At 36.1% G+C, this 23,254-nt stretch overlaps 3 protein-coding genes across 5 annotated transcripts in view; 2 read left to right on the top strand and 1 right to left on the bottom strand.

Annotated features, from left to right (window-relative positions):
• Positions 1–778: 778 nt before the first annotated feature.
• On the bottom strand, positions 779–4,881 carry CIAPIN1 (cytokine induced apoptosis inhibitor 1). Its single transcript, XM_034975168.2, has 5 exons — positions 4,543–4,881; positions 4,160–4,389; positions 3,537–3,702; positions 2,092–2,198; positions 779–971 (listed from the first exon to the last, which is right to left on the bottom strand). The coding sequence occupies exons 1-5, from the start codon at positions 4,679–4,681 to the stop codon at positions 867–869; spliced, it is 747 nt and encodes a 248-aa protein (XP_034831059.1). The 5' UTR covers positions 4,682–4,881; the 3' UTR covers positions 779–866.
• Positions 4,882–6,323: 1,442 nt separating this feature from the next.
• LOC117988079 (transmembrane protein 42) lies at positions 6,324–9,556 on the top strand. Its single transcript, XM_034975173.2, has 3 exons — positions 6,324–6,743; positions 7,195–7,344; positions 8,676–9,556. Exons 1-3 carry the CDS (start codon positions 6,660–6,662, stop codon positions 8,781–8,783), a joined length of 342 nt encoding a protein of 113 aa, XP_034831064.1. The 5' UTR covers positions 6,324–6,659; the 3' UTR covers positions 8,784–9,556.
• A 3,248-nt stretch (positions 9,557–12,804) lies between these two features.
• The window catches only part of LOC117988070 (dual specificity protein phosphatase 22-like), a 54,097-nt gene continuing 43,647 nt past the window's right edge, over positions 12,805–23,254 (top strand). For all 3 annotated transcript variants that reach the window (XR_011237522.1, XM_034975162.2, XM_069502977.1), the window contains exon 1: positions 12,805–13,251. Coding sequence is in view for 2 of the 3 variants with exons in the window: in XM_034975162.2 (XP_034831053.1) it covers positions 13,231–13,251 (21 nt within the window). In the remaining variant the exon portion in view is untranslated. The remainder of the gene's footprint in view (positions 13,252–23,254) is intronic.

Here is a 23,254-nt window from a genome sequence, read left to right as displayed (position 1 = left end):
AATAAAATATTTGATATTATTTCACCCTACCATAGATAATTTTGTGATAGCATATTGAGAACAGAATAAACTTAAAAAAATAATTTTAAACTTGATTTATTTTGACAACTTTTGACCAATACTTGAATACTGTTTTCAATATGTAACAAATTAGGGGGAGAGAAATGTTGTGTCATTTAATAATAGATAAATAAATATAAATTGTTATATAATTATATGACGAATACGGCAAATATTATATATTATGTATATTTTATTGTATAGCGAAATGAGTACTATTTCAGATTAATGTAAATGAAAAAATGTTATAGAACGATGATATGTTAAAACTAAGTTAACTGTTTGTAAAAAGAAAAGAGAATATGTATAATTGAATATTTGCTAATACTTTTGTTTGATTTCATTCACCTTTCTATTAAAAAATTAGATACTATTTTATTTACATTATTATAATAAAGAATTATTACATGAATTATGAAGCCTATTATATAAAGTATCTACAACTTTTTCTGGTTTGAAAATTGGCAACCTAAGAGACAGTCATAATTTCCAACAGAATTCTATAGCAGCTAAATAAAAAGATGTCCTTTGTGACAGAATTAATTTATTACAATAAGGAATCACCACACGAAATACGAAGCGTTTAAAGAGGCTTCAGTAATTCAGGCTACAGAGACCCAACATAACCTTTACTAGTGGCTCGAAAACTGACACACGGGACCACCCATATGTCCTTAGGTATGTATCACATACAATAGCAGTCAAATAAAAGTTGTCCTTTATAAATGACAAAATTAATTTATTATAATAAGGAATCACAACATGAAATACGAAGCGTATAAAGAAGCTACAGTAGGTATAATGTTTTATATATCTGACTTGAGATCCAACATGACCTTTTCTCCTGGCTTGAAGGCTGGCATGCCGAGGTAAGGACACGTAGCGCAGCGGAACGCGTCGCCGAGGTAACACTGAAAATTAAAACCATAAAGTATAAATAAATAAAGTCGCGGGAATAAGCTAGTTATTTTAGGTATATACCTAAAAGAGAAAGCTGACTGACTGACTGATCTATCAATACACAGCTCAAACTGGATGGATGGGGCTTGAAATTTGGCATGCAGATAGCTATTATGACGTAGGCATCCGCTAAGAAAGGATTTTTGAAAATTCAACCCTAAGAGGGTAAAATAGGAATTTGAAATTTGTATAGTCCACGCGGACGAAGTCGCGAGCATAAGCTAGTACATAATAAAAAGACTTGTCCTGACTCGGCTGATTGACTAATATATCAACGCACGGCTTGCAGGGGTCAGAAACTTTGACAGTAGGTTTTTTTTGACGTAGACACTCACTAAGAGAAGATTTATGAAAATTCCACCCAAAAGGGGATTAAAGTTCGTATCAAAGGCAGACACTTTTTAAGTTAAGTACTATATCTATGAAAATTTGTGTATAAGGGCTTTCGGCCAGAAATGAAGAAGCACGTGTTTCAAGACTTCCGAAAATTCATCCCTCAACGATTTTCAAAAATCCACTCGAGCGAAGCCAGGGCGAGACAGCTAGTTTGGTACAATCCGCTAAAACTACGTACGTTTCAGCGGATTATAGCCAACACACGCTTTAATTATAAGCTAACAAGGCCCGAGCAATGCATGTGGATAGTCACGTATACTTACTTGTGAAAGGACAAAACAATGACGCTATCGTGAGTCGTATATTACTAACTAGATGATGCCCGCGACTTTGTACGCTTGAGTTCAGGATTTTAAAAATCCCGTGAGAACTCTGATTTTCCAGGATAAAAAGTGGCCCATGTCACTCTCCAGGTCTTAAACTATAACCATGCAAAAAATCACGTCGATCCGTTGCTCCGCTGCGACGTCATTGAAGGACAAACCAATAAACCAGCAAACCAATAAACCAACAAACAAGCACACTTTCGCATTTATAATATGGGTTGTGGATGACACCGTACAAATGCTACCAACATTACATAGTAATCTATACCTACTAATAATATAAATGCGAAAGTGTGTCTGCCTGTTAACCAATGTTGTAAAGTCGCGTGTAAAATAAAATCAAACTTACACTTCCACAAGACGATTTAGGCGTATCTTTGGTCTCCCCTCTCAACTCCTCAGCTAAGCCACAAGAACAATCTGCACACGCCTTTCGTTTGCCCGTTGTTGCACAAACTGAAACATTAAGTCCAAGTCAAAACGTTTATTCAAAGTAGGTAAAAAAAATTACGCTTTTTGATAGTAGGTTTACATTTGTAAGATGATGATATAGTGGTGATAATTTTCACGCAAAACTTAAAACTAAAGCTATGCGTCATTAAGTATTTATTGTATAACAAACATACACACAGAGGATCTCCTTTTAATGTGATTAGTCATTTCCTTTCTCTTAGGAGTGGGTGATACAAGACGTATAGGGATAGTTATTAAATCTATATACTGTTTCAATATCTTGTATCCGATAGCGCCCTAAACTAAAACTATATATATCGAGCGAAATACTATATTGCGACGGCCGATCGTGATTTGCGACGTTATTATTATCGTGATGGTATCGAAATTTGAAGTCGAACCGATATTATTCACTTTGTCTAAAATCGTTGCGAATAGGATATCGAAACAGGTCGAAGACCTACCTACCCGCCAAATTTCATAATTCTAGGTCAACGGGAAGTACCCTCTAGGTTTCTTGACAGACAGACAGACAGACAAGGAAGTGATTCTATAAGGGTTCCGTTTTTCCCTTTGAGGAACAGAACCCTAAAAATCACGTCGATCCGTTACTCCGTTACGACGTGATTGAAGGACAAACAAACAAACCTATAAACCAAACACTTTCGTTTATAATATAGGTAGGTTAGTAAATATAGACTGATGAACACATAACCACTTCTTTGCGTTGTGCAGTCGGGTAAAAAGACGCGTCACTGTGATCGACTCCGCACCAGTATGTCTAACATCAAATCATTCATGAATAGAGGCACAATAAAGATATTATTAACAACAACAGGTTTCCTGGCATTGAAGCACGACATTCAAGCGCGTCATAATACTTGGAACACAAAACCTCGTTGTATGACCCCCTTACTATTTTGTAACACAAAACCTCAACTGACTTTATCATCATGATAAATCAAGCGATAAGCTTGCACTTCTGATAGCTATTGTAGATAAGTAAGCCACAACAATGCCGATTTTAAGCAAAATGGATATTTAAGAAACACTTAAAAATTTATAAAATTCAACATGGTCTTATGAATATTAATTACTTAGCAGTAAAAAATTAGAAATTAAATTTTTGTTTATTGAAATAAACTTTTACAGTGTCTCAACATAAACCTAGAAATGTAAGCTGTAAATCAAAAATATCCAAGAAAAAGAAAAAAAATCTAAGAACTGTATTCCTATTTAAGTGAAAACTGACAAATCCAAACATATTCCTTAGTTAAAGACTTATTTAAGTAAGTACTTATCTAAGTACTTATTTGACTGTTGTTGTTTATATAGACATACCTCGCAAAGACTGTTGATCTGGCTTTTTCAGATCATCCTCATCCAGCAAAACATCAGTATCAATTATTTCATCATCATTGGTACCCGCCCATGCCTCCTCTACTGTGTCTTCCAGTTTCCATACTGCTGGCTTGCTGTTTAGCTTAAGGAATACTTTAGCGCCTACCTGTCATATGAAGATAAGTAATTATAAGTACTTTAATTTTAACTGAGTTTGTTGTGGACATCTTCTCATTTTGAATAAAAAAGCGTTTTTTTTAACTAGGATAGTGTGGGGAAATATAAAACCATAGGAGATACAGGCAAACTGCCTTAGGAACTATTAGGTCTTTTTTTGTTCAAGGTTCATAAAAATATGATAGTAATAAGTACTCATCCATAAGACTTAAAAGCATATATTTATATTTTATTTTCATAACAAATATAGCTATTTATATAGGTTCTTAACACCCTTAAGTCTTGTAGACTTATCTGGGTGCTGCAAGTTTTTCTATATAAACATTACATTATTAGGTATTATACGGATGAGACTATTACACAGTATATTAAACTAAATTGAAACAATAATTTACTTTGTTTAGCAAATAAGTTTAAAAAACAATGATATGTAATTAACTCCTTACCTCAAATTTAGGTTTTTCAGCAGAATACTCATTTTCTGCAGTTTTTGTGACATTTAAAAATCCATTTAGTTTGAGCACTGAACTAACATCTAATATATCTTTTAGTATGATTTTACCACTGGGTTTTAGTAACTTAATTAAAAGGGCGAGTAAACTATCACTGTGCTGTACTGTGTATGGAGGTAACCAGTTTGATATTATCATATCAAATGACGAAGAAGGCCTCGAACCTGCAAAAAGAAAGTTAAATTCAAATAAAGGTATTTTTTTTGTTGCTGATGGTACAAGTTTGAAAGATATGGAAGAAGGAATACGAAGTACAAAATAGCTTACACTTATTATTTGAAATAGTTAAACTATAAAAAAAGGGTAGAATATCTTACCTTCAGCAATCATACTCGAGTTTTCGAGAACAACAGAGGCCTTAACACTTTGAATTTCACTAACTAAATTGCTTAGATCATTTGGGTCATTATTATTCCATAGGATTAGGACGTTGTCCCCATTTTTGATGTAGTTCATAGCTGTTGTGAATTGTGTTAGTATTACAAAATTACTTTATAGAGCCTGGTTTCTAAATTTACGGTTTGCCTTTCTCAAACGGAATACGAATTACGAATGTATTAATAATATTATATTTTTTCCTGCTTCGTGCTTAATCGTTGTAAAATGAATAATATGAAATAATTTGTGAATTGAGAATGGGCATTTGTGTAAATGTATTCTGTGTTTGTGACTGTCAACTGTCAAGTGTCCAACAGTTCTCTTGTCTATACTCCGACAGTGCTGCCAACTATGCACTAAGATGTAGGTATAGGATTGACAGAAAAGAGTCAAAAAACGGGACAACGAGGGCGCCACTTTCATTATTCTGGTAACAATATGTACCTCAGAATAAATGCAATACCTGAATGCATAGAGAAACCAAAACCACAGAGTACATTATATATACTGGAATAGAGACGTCAGCTAATCTTTCGTAGTGGCGCCATCTGTTTCTAATTGCAGTAACTATTGTATGTAATTTTTTTAAAATTTTTTCCGGCCTTGGATACTAGTTTTTTAAGGTCAACTATATAGCTATACGTATAACAGGTATAACACATGTGCAGGTTTGATTCATATATTATTTTTATAGGTAGTGACTTCAAAGTAAATACGAATCAAAAATTATAATCCCGCTTAGGTACACGTCGCAATATGGCAGAAATTCAGTCTTATTCTTAGTTCAGCAGCATTATTTATTATTTTATACATTGAAAGAAGTACTTTCAGTACTAAAAGTTAAGGTAATAAAACAAAACCCGTAATTTATTATTTAAAACTAAATTTTCTTTTTTTCTTTACACATGATTTTTGTACTGCATTCTCTATAGGTATTAGGTTATGTTGAATTTAGCATGAATTTATAAGTGAATATCCCAGCAGTACACTTGAATGGATGGATCACGGATGCAGTAACACTGCGTAAACAAAAATGTGGCACAAACATGGATGTCAAGGTTGCTATAGTACCCTTATTATAAATGCGAAAGTGTGTTTGTTTGTTGGTTTGTCCTCCAATCAAGTCGCAACGTGCAACGGATTGACGTGATTTTTTGCATGGGTATACTATAGACTATACATATAGTCTATGGGTATAGATATAGACCTAGAGAGTGAAATAGACTACTTTTTATCCCGGAAAATCAAAGAATTCCCTCAGTGTTTTTAAAAACCTAATTCCACGCGGATGAAGTCGCGGGCTTCAGCTAGTAGCATAGGAGTAATAGTGTCCTGTGGCTAGTAGCACCTAGTAGTAAATAAAACTTTTTGAGTCTTAGAGATCTTCTTCTTCTTAATTTGCTTTATGAGAAGTCGTAGAGATACCAGACTACAGTGCGACAAGGCTCTCTTGCCACTTGATTGACATTGACAGGGGGGCGCTGTTGGAGAACAAAGGCTTAGAATATTCAAACAAGAACAAAGGGGACACTTGACGGCACCGTTAGTTCCGATTTCGCCACGCGCCAAGATAGCCTTGTCGCACCGTAATTTATTTTTGATAAAACGCCATCTAGTTCTAATTGCACAAACTAAAATTATGGAGATTTTTTATACTATCTTTATATGCATATTGATATATATGCATAACTATTATTTATATGCATATTTTATGTACCTATATCATCTGCAATATTTATATTATTGTCAAAAGTCAAATTTTAAAATTATTGAAATTTTTAGGTTATTAAAATCAAAATAATGAAAAATCAAAATTATTAGAAGCATGATTTAAAAAAAAACTTAATAGTAAAATATAAGAAATTAGACCTCAGGGTGCTGTGGTTGTGGTCGTAGTGATTATAATAATAATATAATGTTGGGCATCTCTTGGGGTTTAATTGAATTCATTAAGACTATCGGTGAATTCTAGAGCAAGTGATTATATACTCTTAGTTCTAGAGCTAGACACGGTAAACACGAATGTAAACAATTAACCTATTAGGTAGGTAATACAATGTTGTACGAGGCTTTTATGGCTGGAGTTTGGTCATCATTGGGTAGCACTGCTGGGAAACTATCTGGAACACGCTTTGTTGTAGTAAGTTTTTAATAATACCTATTATAAATGTGCTGTGAATGTGCCCTTTCTTTTCTTGCTATTCCACTTAAGTCATTGTAGCCTCAAATCTGAGTTTATACATATTGCATTAAACATTGGTTCAGTGTCATTTAGTTCATTATAATATAAAAAAGAAAAGGTTCGCCGTGGGGCAGTTAAGCACTTTCTTAGTATTATAACATGATGCAATTCGGTAACTTAATTGAAGGAATTCATGTTCCTAAAATTGAAAATTTTTTGTGACAATTTTTTTTGTTTGGACATTCTTGATAATAAATTGACTGTCCTTTGAATGTTTAGATTAAATGACTAGGCACCTACCAAGAACATCAAATAGGACTTTAAATATTATTATCTTAATGTATAAGATTATTTTCAATACTTATTTCACTTCACATATAAACTGCATAATGTTGTTCTTTATTTGCAGGGTGATAGTTACTTAATATGGGCTATTTTGCTTGTAATTATGGTGCTAGTTAACACCTGGGGTTGCAGGTGTTACTTACGCTCCCTGGATGCAGCTACCAACTCTGTGGCACCCACTGTCATATCCTCTGCATCTAGCTATATTTTATCTGTATGTAATTGTTTTATTTGCCTGCAACTTCAACCATGTTACATCTTCTACAATATAAAAATTAATCGCTGATTGTGTCGCTGATCGCAAATCTCGAGAACAGCTGAACCGATTTCGCTAATTCTTTTTTTATAATATTCCTTAAAGTACGAGGATGGTCCTTACTTTTTTGGTTGAGAGATTTTTTTTTAAAAATCCTGAAAAAGAATCGACTGTTAGGCGGTACTAAGTTCGCCAGGGCAACTAGTAATATAATAAATTATAATTTATAGCTTTCTACCACTAGCAGTAGCTATCTACCTGTGAAACATATTTTTAAGTCGGATAAATTGTTTCGGAGATCATCTCCTACATCCAAGCATACAAATTACAAACTTTACCTTTTAAAGCTGAGTCTAAGATATATAGAGCTTACTTTGGCTATAATCAGACCTAAGTTTCAGTTAAAACAAGACATATTCATGCCAACCTTATAACACTGTCTGGTTCTAACAATATTTTAAGTTTGAGCAAAGTCTAAGTATGCTCATAGTATCTCAGCCTCAGTGTAAATTTCTATTTCTCTCTAGAACATAATAAGTTTGCATCTTTATTAATTGTTTATGTGCATCATGCTAACAAATAGGATAAGACCTACAGAGACAAACTTTTGCAGTTAGAACAGTATCAATAGGCTTCATACTAATTAAAATAAAACTATGAGTAAAGTGGACAAAAACCTGCCTAATAAAATATAAGATTCATGTAAAGTTAAGATTCAGTATTCAGATTTTCTAAAGGCATTTTGAGGGCCTCATGTTTCCTCAAAATTACTTACCTACTATAAATTCTAAAAGTAAGTACCCACTTAATATAAGAGAAGGATGAAATGTAAGGATCAAAAGAAAAAATGGGGTGGGTATTTCAAAACATTCAAGAGATTTAAAGAAAATATTATTCAACTGTAGGTATTATATACACATTCTGTAAAAAACTTCAACTGTACCTATTCATCATCATCATCATGATCAACCCATAGCTGGCTCACTACAGAGTACGGGTCTCCTCTCAGTATGAGAAGGGTTTAGCCATAGTCCACCACGCTGGCCAAGTGCGGATTGACAGACTTCACACACGTTTGAGAACAATAATTCACCTATTACGGCTCACTATTACGGTACGGGTCCCGTGGGCACCCTTCGGGTACGGGACCCCAAAAAACAAAGCTACGCGTACGAAGTTGCGGACATCATCTAGTTTACAATAAATAAATTCAATTGTTGACCTTTTTCTTTTTTTCTTAAATATAAGAAAGCTAAGTAATACTTAGTTACTTAATAATTTATTTTTAGGGCATTATTGGCGTAATACTGTTCAATGAAGCCTCGTCTATCACGTGGTGGCTGGGGACCGCACTCATCGTACAAGGATTGGCGCTAGTGGCGCGACAGCAAAAATGAGTCACTGATGCTAATTAAACCTACACATTACTTAGAGAACGGCACGCAACGAACTTTTCATTACTTACTAAAAATTCGGTTATACTACACCACAGACCACCACCTATACATATAGACGCCTAAGCCGGACACGCCCGTTCGGTACCATCATTCCGCACATTGTCTGACTATTTAGTCCACCAATCACAACAAAGCATACTCCCCTGTCCCCCGCCAACGTGTTTATCTACCTATGTACACCGAAATCTCCGAGATTTCTGAACGAAGGATTTTGCGCCTTGCGGAGTGATCCTTCTGTAGCTAGCCAGTATTAAGTATTTGGTGGCTCTAATGTAACTTTTCAAGTTAACGTTAACTTTAGGGTTTGTTATTTTGGATGTGAAACATCGTGTTTAGGGTCTCTAAGGGTGAGATCTATAGAGCGCACTCTGTCTTTGCTTAGACTTAAGACAGAGTTAAAACGAGACAGATCTATATCTTATACATAAATCTGTCTCATTTGAACTCAATCTTGAGTCTGAGCAAAGTCAAAGTGCCCTCTATAGATCTCAGCCTAAATTATTTTGGCCAATCTACGCACAGTTAACGTTAACTTAAAAAGCACTCAAAAAGTTCAAGAAACATTTCCAGGGTAGTGAATTAAAATTGTTACTTGCAGTATTTTATATTGATAGAAATTAAGAATAATGTTTTTTTATTTAAAAAAGAAATATACATTCCTATTGTGATTTGTAATACCATACCTTTAAAGTATTAAAACAATTTTATGAAAATTGAAAATATTATGTTTTATTATCATCATTTACACCATTGATGTCGAAACCAATAGCTCTATGCCGTGTCTATGCTTTACACAATTCTGACGCGGCAAATGGCAAGAGTAGGTACAACGAGCACGAAATGCGAGGACGTGGCGCGGACATCTCTCGCATAGTTAGATCAATAATCCATACTATATAATATGCGAAAGTGTCTGTCTATCTGCTAGCTTTTCCCGGTCAATCTGTTTAACCGATTTTGATGTAATTTCGCAAAGGGATAGCTTGCATCCCCCGATGGACATATGATATTTTTTGTCCTGATGTCACTACAGATGTGCAGTGGAGCCCAGTGCATTATTTTCCTTACCATCTGCCCTGTATTGTTGTGATTAATGGAAGGGATTACGACCTCCATAAATGAGGAATTTGACGCTGAGAGAGGCACGTTACACTTAATGATAAAGTAGGTAGATTTTTTAATTTCTTTTACAGTTTACATGTTAGCCCATGACTGCAATCTCACCTGATGGTAAGTGATGGAAGCGGGTTAACTTGATGGTAGTTTTATTCAATGCCGAATCGCTTGGCGACACGGCTTTGCCGATAGTATGGTAACTAGCCACGGCCGTAGCCTCCCACCAGACAAAGGTAGGTCACGAAATATCGATTCATTAGCGTAAATTGTAAGTGTTCCTATGAATAGGTAAAGTTAAATGAAAGCCGGCATTTGCAATAAAGGAAATTGAAGTGAAACATCAAAGGTGTCGGAGTCGGCGGTGTTCCATCATACAATCAGATAGTGTTATTCAGGCTAGGCACTAACTGAAATGAAACCGAAATGTACCTCTAGCTGATAGGTACCTACTAGTGAAGTTAACACAAAGCTTTAAAAAACTGCCTACATCAATTTTTAGGGTTCCGCAGTAGCCCAAGTGTTTTAATTATAGTTTCGTCTAGTCCGTCAGTCTGTCCCTTGGGATGATTTATGCTAGACCGTGCCGGGCCCGAGCCGCCAATCCACAGATCGCAATTTTGTATGAAGAAACGTAACAAGGACGAAGCTCGGATGAGTCGGACACGGCACGGTCTGATGTGACCTCATACAAATTCCCAATCTGCTGCCTCGGACGCGGCACGACTCGGGCCCGGCACGGTCTTGCATAAATCATCCCCCTTAACACTATGCCACTGTTGGCCTATATGCCGGCGCTCGAGTTAAGTAGGTTAAGTATAATTACTTAGTGTACCTATCAACAAGTAGGTGTAAAATCTTATTACGTACAAGAATGTATTGAACTTGCTTTAACTTTAAGTTAAGACGTCGTCCTCCTAATCGGAGGTTCGGGGGTTCGAACCTGGGCACGCACCTCTCACTTTTCGACGTTATGTGCGTTTTAGGCAATTAAATATCACTAGCTTTAACGGTGAAGAAAAATCATGCATGATTAAGAGTTCGCTATAATTTTCTCAAAGTTGTGTAAAGTCTGCCAATCCACACTTGGCTGGCGTGGTGAACTATGGCCAATAACCCTTCTCATTCTATGTCCACATGTATATGTGTAAGTATAGGTACAACGGGTGGCCAGTCACCTATTTGTATAGAAACTAGCTGATGCCCTGAAGCGTGAACTTAGGTTTTTAAAAATCTTGTGGAAATTCTTTGATTTTCCGTGATAAAAAGGAAGTACCTATGTCACTCTCTTTAGTCTTTCATTTAAGTCCGTTCAGTAGTTTTCGCGTGATGCCTGCACATACAGACAAGAATTCCAAAAAAATTGTTTTGGGGTCTATACTCTATATATCGATAATGTTTCCCCCGATCAAAATTTTCAATTTCCAAAATAGGTATGTTTAATGTACAGAAATCGTCCAGTTCCAGTTTTATTATACTTAATTTACATTGTATATAAATGATTTTTAATAAGCAGCTTACTTACCTACCTACTGGTAGTGGAAATAAAATAGAAGTTGAGAAGGCCATGTTTCCGAGAAACAATTTTGTGTTTTAAAGTCTGTGGCAAATAATACAAAATTACAGCTACGTTTAATTGATATCTACTGTCTACGTAGGTACCTACTCTTAGTAAAATTAGATTTAGGTGCATTCTTTGCATTGTAACTCTGTTCTAACTTTATGAAAGTTATTAAAAAATACTGTGCACGTATATTTGGAAGGCTTTACATGCCTACTTTACGGTTTTAACGTTGATAGGGAGTTCTAGATTTCTTTTATCGACAGTAAAATATGTTTTTTTACATATTATTACTACATGTATGATGTAGATAAAAACACTAATCTTTAAACTGTTTTTAAACATTAGATGACTATATTTTATTACCTAGGTATATATTTTTAAGATCGTTGGCGACAATGTTCTAAGTAAATATTTTGTATATAACTATAGTATATGACTTAGCCGCCAATAGGGTCTTGGACTGCAGTAATAAAATGATTGTGATGTTTTGTATAGCGGTAGTTTATGGGGCTAAATTTTTTTTTAAAGAATATTAGCCAAATTGCTGACTAATATTCCCCTTTCCCCTCCAAATAAGCGTAAAGCTTGTGCTAGGAGTAGGTACGACAATAGTGCAACGGGTGGGATTTGAACCGGCGACCTTTCGGTTTTCAGTCCGCTCCTATAACCGTTGAGCTATCGAGGCAAAAAAATTATCAAAGAGAATATTAAAAAAAATCATCGACATAGGTAGGTATATCATACATCGATGAAAAAAATAGATTTTTCGTTATTTTGAGTGAGTGTGAGCGAGCGTCAACCAATCTGAGGTGATTGCGATCGTGACATTCTAGCTGTCATTCTACCGCAATCGAGTAGCGGAGTTATGACGTTAATTCTGTGCGTTAATTAATAAAAGGAAAATCGGTCAAGTGCGAGTCGTACTCATCCAGGAAGGGTTCCGTACCATCGTATAAGAAATGACACTTTATTTACCTATTTTTTAATTTTTGTTGCGGCAATTTTAAAATTTCTAGTATTTGGTGTTATAGCGGCAATAGAAATACACATTCTGTGAAAATTTCATGTCTCTACCTATTATGGGTCACGAGATAACAGCCCATTGACAGATAGACGGACGGACAGACAGCGGAGTCTTAGTAATAGGCACCCTTCGGATACGGAACCCTAAAAAAGTATTAGCTTAACTAAAAAATATGGTACCTACATAATAAGTTTTGAAACTATCGATACATCTTGCATCCCTCGAAGGTTGGGAGACGCATTGACGCCCGGCCTGCCGGCCGCCCGGCAGTGGCGCGTCGTCAGCCAGAAGCGAAGCATGTGTTTTGTGATGCAAGCAACTCAATTTTGCCTTCACCGCGAAAATTACGATCGATAACACAAATCCGCGTGGAAAAATAAAAACGTTAGCCCCGTATCTGTTAATTCAATTTTGCGTGCGGTTGCAATTTATTGAATCGATTCGTAAGTGTCGATTGAGATATCGATACTTACATCGCGTGACACCCGGCGTCAACAATGTAGCCATAGTGACACAAACTGTTGACGAATTGACGGAGGTTAAGTGAATTGTACGAAATAAGTTACGATAGTAATTTTCGAAGTTTATTTATTTTACGAATAATGTTAAAAGTTGAGCGTTTGTTGTTATTGAAGAGCATTATCGAAAATCTATTTTAGTAATACATTTTTAAAGGCATCAACAAAATGGGGAATGGAATGAATAAGGTAAGTTTTTTTGAATGTATTTTTTTGGCAAATACTGCGGATGCGAGCGCATCTCGTTACGTAACTTTAACGTGGCTGCTACGATGTCGTAGTTCGTAGCATCAGTGTCGTAGCGCGTAGGTATAATTTCGGCTACATTTGTATTGGTGTGACAAATAAATCGTATTAGAATAATTTATGTAAGTCGGATTTTACATGCATTTATATTTGCTTACTTAACAACTATTTTAAATAGGTACTCTGTGCATGTTATAAAAATTGTATGTAGGCAAGTAATTGCTTTTTATGTAAAAACTAGCTGATGCCCGCGACTTCATCCGCGTGGATTTAAAGTTTTCAATGTTCCCGTGGAAACTCTTTGATTACCAGGATGAAAAGTAGCTTATGTCACTCTCCAGGTCTTCAAGAATAACCATGCAAAAAATCACGTCAATCCGTTACGACTCCTTGCGAGGTGATTAAAGGACAAGTCAACAAACAAACACACTCTCGCATTTTTAATATAGGTAGTGCTAATGAGGGTAGTGATTGCTGGCAGGCCTTCATGCATATAATTATTATAAATGTGAAAGTGTGTCTATCTGTCTGTCTGCTACGTTTTCACGCCCTATCCGTTTAACCGATTTTATAGAAATTTGGTACAGACTACAGATATAGTTAGCTAGCGGGAAAAACAGACACGAACGAAGCGATTTGCCTCCTCATTTCTGGCATCAGTTTTCCCCTCCACTTTTAATATGGGTACCTTCAAGTCAAGAGTGAATATCTTCTGGGCAAGCGCGCTCCATTTTAGGCTGCACCTTCATTTACTAGCAGGTTTGATTGCAGCCAAGCGCTAGTCTGTAAATTAAAAAAAAATTATTAAAAACTTTTTAAAATATAATTGAACAGCAAACTACACACGTTCCCACCTACGTATAAAATAATAATTAGGTTAATGAAGTTTTAGAAGGTAGGTACTAATTTCGTCAGTGACCATAATAATTTATGACCTCACGAAAACTATTAAAATCTGTATTATTTCTGGCAATCAGAATGTCGTTAACGAAGCCAAAAACCATGTAGGTACCTACTCTTGTTACTAGTAATTTTCTTTTTGCCCAAGCTATGTCGGGTTAGTAGGTTATCGTACTGAAATCGTTTCTCTTTACAAAGAAAATCGTGCTGCATAATTAGTAGGTTTATGAATCGTGAGAATTTTTTTCATGTTTGTTTTTTAAAAGGTACAATAACCCTTTGGCCTAACTTGTAACTACCTACTCAAATAATGCAAGGATCTTTCATATTACCATTCAGCTGAAATACCTTTCATTGTGGGGCTCTAACGTTATAGAGAAAGTCTCAAGTTTTTGGACCGGTTCTAAGGGTTTTAGTTGTCAAAGTCAAATCATTTATTCAAATTGGGTAGGTACTACTATTGTATAATGCGTACAGAATGACTTCTCACGCGCCACTTTAACTTTATATTGTGTCAATTGTAATGTCAAAAGTACGATTTTAGCCTTTTATTAGGGTTCCGTACCTCAAAAATAAAAAGGAACCCTCATAGGATCACTTCGTTATCTGTCTGTCTGTCTTGTCTGTCAACAAGAAACCTATAGGGTAATTCCCGTTGACCTAGAACCATGAAATTTGGCAGGTAGAAAGGCCTTATCACACGTAAGGGGTAAAATCTCAAAACCGTGAATTTGTGCTTACGTCAACCCATAACCGGCTCACTACAGAGCATGGGTCTCTCAGAGCGAGAAGGGTTTTGGTCATAGTCTACCACGCTGGCCATGTGCGATTGATGGACTTCACACACCTTTGAGAACATTATGGAGAACTCTCAGGCATGCAGGTTTCCTCACGATGTTTTCCTTCACTGTTAATGGAAGTGATATTTAATTGTACTTAAAACGCACATAGCTCCAAAAAGTTAGAGGTGCGTGCCCGGGATCGAATCCCCGACCACCGATTAGAAGGCGGACGTCCTAACCACTATCACAGCTTATTTACCTACCTACTCCTAAATTTAAACGCAGCCGTCCAACAAAATCCATAAGGCTGGGTATTCACCAGAGTGGAAATGGGCGAAGAAATGTTTAGCAGACCGATCAGATTAGGCTTTTCGGTTTCGAGGTGCAAAATAAAAATGACTGTGGACTGGAATGACATTGGTCGATCCAAACTTTTCTCGTCATAGTTATTCCAAACTTGCTGGATTTTGCGCTCAAGCACATCACTGTACAAAATTAGACGGCTAATCCTCTTTTCATTCTGGATTCCGTAGTTCGTAAATATTCATACTAATTTGACTCTAGTAGCATATTAGGTACAATGCAGAATTGTACTGGGAGAATGTGAATCGCTTACCCATTACGTTATAATAACATGAATTAACAGCAAAAAAGTAAACGAAAAGCCATCAAATATTCGTGTTTGTTACCGAGGGAAATTCATAAAGAAAGTTTCTGACTATACGGGGCCTTCCACGAATAATAGAGGAAGGTAGCATGCCAATAAAACGAGGCTAGTTTTCGCCTAACAAAGGTTTCTTTCTTTGCAATAATAAATACCCAACCATTATTATAGTCATGATCGTTCCTTATCGGGATGAAGCGTAACAAAAGATAGCATTAGCAGAAAGTAGTATTGAAAAAAAATATTGTGGGCTCTATGTAGCTATTTCACGAATACTTATATCACGAATTGATTTGAAATATCTACAATTATTGTAAAGTGCCTGTCTCAAGAGTTGAAATTGTGGTCTCTCTCTTTCTCTCTCTCTCTATCTCTCATTGTATTCCTCATTGCTGAGGATCGTGATCCCTTTCCATTAGTCACATACCTAATGGTCGGAATTTTCTTTCTGGTTCCCAGATCCTTCTGCACACAACTTGATTAAGAGGACGAGATTTCGACTCTTAGATTTTTACAGTTATTATCAGATGTTGGTGATAATAACCAAAACTGACAGCTTAACATACTCCCCGAGGCACGGAGGAAGCGAAAAGGCCAAATTTGGAACTCCAAAGTCGGTCACCCATTCAGTTGCTGACTTGGGTCAATTGTTTAATAATCGCAATCAATAGATATGCATAGTCACAAATAAGCCACACGTTCCTCAGTGGGATATTAGTGAGCAAATTCTGGCTATTGGAGGCTGGGATTTCCAGAACTATGAGTTTAGAGCGATCCTAAATAATCATCAACATTATCAGCCTATTTGCGTCCAATGATGCACCTTTGCTAGGCATTAGTGACGTGTGGTCCCTTTCTCCTGAGATCCATCCACTTTCCGCCTTCTTAGGGTCATTTGTCCAGCGAGCTGGAGGCGACTAGGTACTATAGTAGCCGTCAGTCTCAGATGAAACTTAACTTATCATAGACTACTGCGCAGTTTTGAATTTTCTTACGAAAGATATACCAAGACATCCTAGATACTCGAATAATCTTACTATAGTAAACTATAAAATATGTTTGATGGGCTATTTACCATAACACGAGACTCATAAAATTGTCAATATCTTTAAAAGCAGTAGTGTAACCACATCTACTCATGTGGTGTAACTACGTACATATCTACATATTTAATATTCTAAATAATAATTAAAAGGAAAAGGTGACTGACTGACTGACTGATCTATCAACACACAGCTTCAACTACTGGACGGATCGGACTGAAATTTGGCATTCAGATAGCTATTATGACGTAGGCATCAAGCGTAGCTAGTATATTATACCTACTACGGTACGTAATGCACAATGAACATCGAAGGCGCAGCGTCTGTTTTGTTGACAATTTTTTTTTAAAGCTTTAGTAGATATTAGATAGTCAGACCTGAAAATATTTAATTTACTTATAGCTTAGTTAAAATTTTCACAAGGAATATGTTACCGAAATTCCTCTCGAGACTAGGTATTTATGTTGGTTTTTGACCCCGCGCATGCCACCGGGTAACTAACCTAGGTGGCTCCTGCAAGACGTAACGAGGACTATTTTAGTTATCTACGCGTGGAAACCTACCCTCCCACACATATCCCGAACCAGTGATAATTTATTTTGACGCACTGACGACTCATAAAGGTTTATTTGAATAAAAACTATTCTATTCTATGCTATTATATATTTCTGGGTATTTCGCTATATTCTGTACCTATGGGAGTGCTATAAAAATAACACAGAAAACGCTAACAATATGAGGCAGCATGATTTTTTTATGTTACAACTTTTATTCACCCATTCAAAAAGCTAGCTTTAAAATTTCAGCGCCACCGTCACAGGGGACTATTCAGACGCGTTCCCGGCTTTAAACCAGACATAAAGTTCCAACTTTCAATTCAAATCACGATTGACGACGAATTTTACCCTTTTCCAAAGCTCGAACGCTTAGGCTGTGTTTAGAGGGTGATAATTTTACTCTACGTGATTTTATTGCAACGGCAATGAATATTCTATTAAATTGTTCGTACAGGCCCCAAGCGGTGAAGTCTCGTATAGCTGATAAATATGTTAACTCCTGTTTAGTGATCAGTATCAAATGTATTACGGATATTCGCATCCGCAAGCGCGGTACATCCGCATCCGCATCAATTAATGCGCACCTTTAACGGATGCGGATTTATATTTGCAACAAGTATCGACCTGCAAAGAAAGTGAGCGGGGCCTGAATGGCGCATTCCTCGCGCGTGTTTGCTAGTTTGTATCTTCGTTCGCTAACTGACCGATCAAAAAGTGTACAATGGTACCCAACAAGGGTGTTACGGACATTCGCATCCACATCCGCAAATGCGGAACATTCGCATTAATTCAGACATCTGCATCCGCATACAACCCTGGTTAGTATACTGGCTGTTGGCAATCTATTCGATAAAATGTCTTACAGTTTCGGGTAAAAACAGCCTTCTGAACGTATCTTTACGATGTGGCTAAAAGGCCCATGGTTAAATAAGACGAGGAATCAAAGCCGTTTATTTCGCTCGTAATAGAAGATTGGATCTGTTTTTCGATTTTCGCATAGCAGACATAGATATTAGTAATACACAGATATTATTTACCTATCCATAAATAATCTGATACCTATTACTTTTGGATTTCGAGTTTGATATTATAATTATTATATACATAGGTACATAATCGCTTCATGATCAACTCATCACCGGCTCACTACAGAGCACGGGTCTCTTCTCAGTAAAAGAAGGGTTTGGCCATAGGCCACCACGCTGGCCAAGTGCGGATTGGCAGACCCTTATATTTTACCTTTTTATTACCTGAATAGGTTTAGCATGAAGAGCAAAACTCTAGGAACCTAACTATAAAAATAATAGGTACTTACATATCTATAGTAGTATGAATAGCATCGCATTTTCAAAAAAATCGATAGGTATCGCGAAAGGAAAGCTAAATCAATACAAAAACGCTTTTGACAATTTTTTATTCGATGTACTTACCTACTTTAAAACTAAACACTATTTATGCAAACTAAGCAATTTAAAAGATCAATTACGTGCTATATCGTCGCCATCTCTCCTCGTAGGCCCGGCTGAGGATGTCAGCATTTCTTAGGCGAATTTTCTTTATCTTAATACAATAACATGGGAAATTTGATCCTAATTTTTATAACCTTTGATGTACCTAAGTAATAATATGGCCTAAGAGCCAGCGCGTGCCAGACCTTCCTTATTTTATAAAAGCTGAAAGTTTCTCTGCGTATTGTCCCCAACACTGGGAGGAACGTTTGTTTGGATCATGGTGGCTTTGGGAGATAACAGGTAACAAAGGTGTAAAAAATCTTACTTCAAAGTATACGCGGCGCGTGCGTGCGTCTGCGTTTGTCGAACACTGACGCTGAAGAAACAATTGTGTGTAGGGGCTTTTATAATGCATATTCGAATAGATTACTTGATCGATTTTCCTAACAGAATGACTGTTGTTGCCGGTCCCTTCCCTTTCCATTGAACTGATGATAATAACTGTGTCAAAATACTTGTGTTGTAAATTACTCTATAAATAATTTTCTTTAGCGAGAATAGGGACCGAAGTTTTAATTAACTTGTCTCAAAGTTAAATAAGACTTGTAGCCTTAGCTTTTACTTACCACTGAATACTGAAACAAATAGGTGAATTACTGAAATTCAAGAATATTTTTTCTTATATAAAAAAACAATCCAGTACAATTTATTACTAAAAATGCGAGGCTATGTTAAATTTATAATAGGGTATTTTAACCTTTTTTGAAAAGTATCGTAATTTGACCCTAAAGTGATAATAAACTACCAAAAAATTTACAAAAAATTTATTCGATCTATAAGTGCAATAAAATGCATTTAAATTTTACATTTCAAATTTTGCTGCGATACTGTCATCTTTTTAGCTTTATGAGCTGTCATGACGTTACGCGGATTGGAAAGCAGCGGTTCCCAGTGAATTTTTTTTGATTGCTTATTGCTAATAGGTACTACCTTGTTTATGTATTTGTTGGTTTTTTCTCGCTTGGTGTAAAATACCGTATTATAATAATAATTGTATTATCTATTTAATTATCTCCTAAATCCGCCACGGGAATTCTCAGTAAAATAAAAATCTTTTTTATTCGAATAAACTTTTACAAGTACTTACGAATAGTCGGATGCATCTACCACTGGTTCGGAGAATGCCTTTCCTACCGAGAAGAAACAGCGAAGAAAAGTATAAAATTTCAAACGATCGCGATCGGTAAGGCATTCCTGAAATTGGATCACAGGTTTCCAATAGCTATTTAGATTTCTTTTTAACATTACTAAGAAGGTACAATAGTTCAATGACTCCAGAGGTCGCAGGTCGTAGCTACGTGCCCAACCCGTACTTACTTTATTTAGGTATATTAAACCTATTTTTAGGGTTCTGTGCCTCAAAAAAAAAAGGGAACACTTATAGGATCACTTTGTTGTCTGTATGTCAGTCCATCTGTCCGTCTGTACGTCTGCCTGTCGTGTCTGTCAAGAAAACCTATAGGGTACTTCCCGTTGACCTATATAAAATTTGGCAGGTGCGTAGGTCTTATAGCACAAGTAAAGGAAAAAATCCGAAAACCGTTGATTTGTGGTCACATCACAAAAAAAATGTTTTGAGGAAAAAAATATATTTACCTACTAAAACCATCCATACGAATATTGCAAATATGTAAGTGTCTGTCTGTCTATCTACTAGATTTTCACGGCCTATCCGTTTAACCGATTCTGGTAAAATTCGGCACATAGATAGCTTGCATCCCGATGAAGAACATTGACTACTTTAGGTCCCAGAAAATCAATGAGTTCTCATGGGATTTATAAAAACCTAAATCCACGCGAATGGAGTCGCGAGCATCATCTAGTCTTCTAGTCTATGAATAGGTCTATTAATAGGAAAAGTTAACTGACTGACTGACTAATATATCAACGCACAGCTCGAACTGCGGGACGGATCGGGCTGAAATTTGGTATGCACATAGCTATCACGACGTAGACATCCGCTAAGGAAGGATTTTTGAAAATTCAATCCCTAAGGGGATAAAATAGGGGTTAGAAATTTGTGTAGTCCACGCGGATGAAGTCGCGAGAATAAGCTAGTCACAAATAAATGGCGAAATCTTGTACAATAGTACGGACCATAGATAAAAGAAGTAACTGTAATCTGTGTACGAGACCCTTCGTGAGTGAGTCCGACTCGCACTTGACCGGGTTTTATTCTGTATTACAAACATCAAAGGGATTATTGTTTATTAGGTAGGTACTTAATAGCATTGCTTGTAGTCTTTTTGAAGAAATGTCCCAAAATAATAATATTGTTTATTTCGGAGCTACTCACGAATAACGCCGAACTTTGTTCTTTATTTTGTAACAAGTATTATTTTGTTTCAAAGTAGTTCAAAAGTATTATTTGCATGATTTATTTCACTTACTTTTGCCAATTTTCTACACAAAATATAAATTAATCTTAATACTTAGAAATTAGAACATTTTTTTATGCGAATATTCTTTTACATAATGCTTTAGAATCGTCAATTGATCTACCACTGGTTCGGAATGCGCTTCCCATCGAGAAGAACCACCAAGAAACTCGGCAGCTGTTCTTTTCAATTTCTGGTGCAAATGCAATTCTAGTGTCTCTTCTGTAAGGTTTTTCTCATTGAGTTGTAGCTGTCGATCCACCTCATCAGACATCTAAGAATGAGAAGAATTCAGGACATTATGACAATAAGTCATATATTGATACAAATAGAATACAAACACAGTTCCTGCTTTCAAGAAATAGATACCTACGGACCTACCTACTGCACTACTGAGCCAGAAATATGTAACTTTTAGGGTTCCGCACCTCAAAAGGAAAACGGAACCCTTATAGGATCACTTTGTTATCTGTCTGTCTGTCTGTTAAGAAACCTTTAGGGTATTTCCCGTTGACCTAGAATCATGAAAGGCAGAAAGGTAGATCTTATAGCAGACATGAGGGGAAAAAAATCTGAAAACCGTGAATTTGTGGTTACATCACAAGAAAACAATTAAAATGTGTTCATGAACGAACAATTACTATTTTCAACTTTCAAAGTAAGATTACTATACCTACCTAGTGGGGTATCATATGAATATCATAAGAAAGATACTTGTCCATTCTATAACAGATTTTTATTTATTTTTAGGCATAATAGTTTTTGATTTATCGTACAAAGTGTCGATAATATACGATTTTAGTACGGAACCTTCAGTGCGCGAGTCTGACTCGCACTTGGCCGGTTTTTTTTAAATAAGCTAAAATAATCAAATTCATAATCTTTCACGCGCCGATTAAAAATTAACTGTTAAAAGTTTAAAAGTTCGACATGGAACCGGTAACCCACGGTCTACTGCATTGCAGGTTTAAATACCAGCACGAGACCCAAACGTATGCCGTTGGAAACGTTTTACGTAACAAAAGCCTTCGATGTTCGTTAAACGCAAGGTTCAGTGAACATAACAATTTCACTATACTATAGTACGTGATCTCTTACTGTAAGCGTGTTTTGTTTAGAAAACTCAATTTTTTGCAAACATAGGTATAATACACAAGAAAACAATACAAGATACAGAAAAAAACGAAGGCAGTCTTGTTGCTATACCTAGCAATCTGTGACGGAAACCTTTTAGTTTTATGCAATTCAAATCCAACCTTAAAATTAGCGCGCGTTCACACCTGTATTGTTAATATTGTTAGCCGCCAACTATAAGCAAGCATTACGCAGTTTACTGCTTTTATATATAGGTACAGAGAGAGCCCTTGCCAGACACCCCTCAACTCAAACGGATAACTACCTATTTTGCAAGATGTGCTAAGAAACTTCACAACGTTGATCCTCCTTCACTATTCCACCTCAGAATAGGGAGATATCGTTGACTTCCTTATGTAATTGAAATCAAAGTATCTAATCATGCCACTGCGTTCTACTGGTGAAATAATTTTTAAAATCGCAATCAAAAAAATCAGAGATTACCCGCTACAAACAAACTTCCAAACATTACCTCTTTATAATATTACTATAGACTATTAATTAACAGTATTCTAGAAAACATACATAAAATCAGCACTCAGACTTAAGAAAAGTGAGTATTTTTAAATTGCCCCCTAGCTCAAGCTAGCAAATATGCGAACGTTAAAGGTATGTAGTACAAGCACTACTCTATCGCACATATTTTGTTACTCATAAAATAAGACAGATCTGACACTATTGGGATCTTGGTCTATAGTACATAGTATAGGTACATAGAGTTCGTTGCTCTTAACAAACACAAATGCGCGCCTAAAAATGTTATTTTACAGTTAGGGTTAATCAAGTAATTAGGGTCGTTAATATAGCTTTAACTAATTAACCTACTTTCTGTGGGCTGCCGGGGAATTTGTATAGACTAGGCACAAAGTAGCTTTCTTGAGAAATAAGTACTTCTAAAAGGAACGTTATTGTTTACTCGCTAGGTATTTATTGTATTGTCTTTCGGTGCTAAAGACTTCGAGAATTTCAAATTTTAC

Source organism: Maniola hyperantus, chromosome 14 (assembly GCF_902806685.2).
Source record: "Maniola hyperantus chromosome 14, iAphHyp1.2, whole genome shotgun sequence".
In the NCBI taxonomy this organism is placed as follows: Eukaryota; Metazoa; Arthropoda; class Insecta; order Lepidoptera; family Nymphalidae; genus Maniola; species Maniola hyperantus.
Note: the sequence above shows the minus strand (reverse complement) of the source record. Positions and strands in the feature narration are given on the sequence as shown.

Coding starts and splice junctions, on each gene's coding strand:
- LOC117988079 (XM_034975173.2), top strand. CDS start 6,660: ATGTTGTACGAGGCTTTTATGGCTGGAGTTTGGTCATCATTGGGTAGC. Junction 6,744..7,194: donor CTGGAACACGCTTTGTTGTA/GTAAGTTTTTAA, acceptor CTTTATTTGCAG/GGTGATAGTTACTTAATATG. Junction 7,345..8,675: donor CATCTAGCTATATTTTATCT/GTATGTAATTGT, acceptor ATTTATTTTTAG/GGCATTATTGGCGTAATACT.
- CIAPIN1 (XM_034975168.2), bottom strand. CDS start 4,681: ATGAACTACATCAAAAATGGGGACAACGTCCTAATCCTATGGAATAAT. Junction 2,199..3,536: donor AGATCAACAGTCTTTGCGAG/GTATGTCTATAT, acceptor TTAATGTTTCAG/TTTGTGCAACAACGGGCAAA. Junction 972..2,091: donor CTAAATCGTCTTGTGGAAGT/GTAAGTTTGATT, acceptor TTTAATTTTCAG/TGTTACCTCGGCGACGCGTT.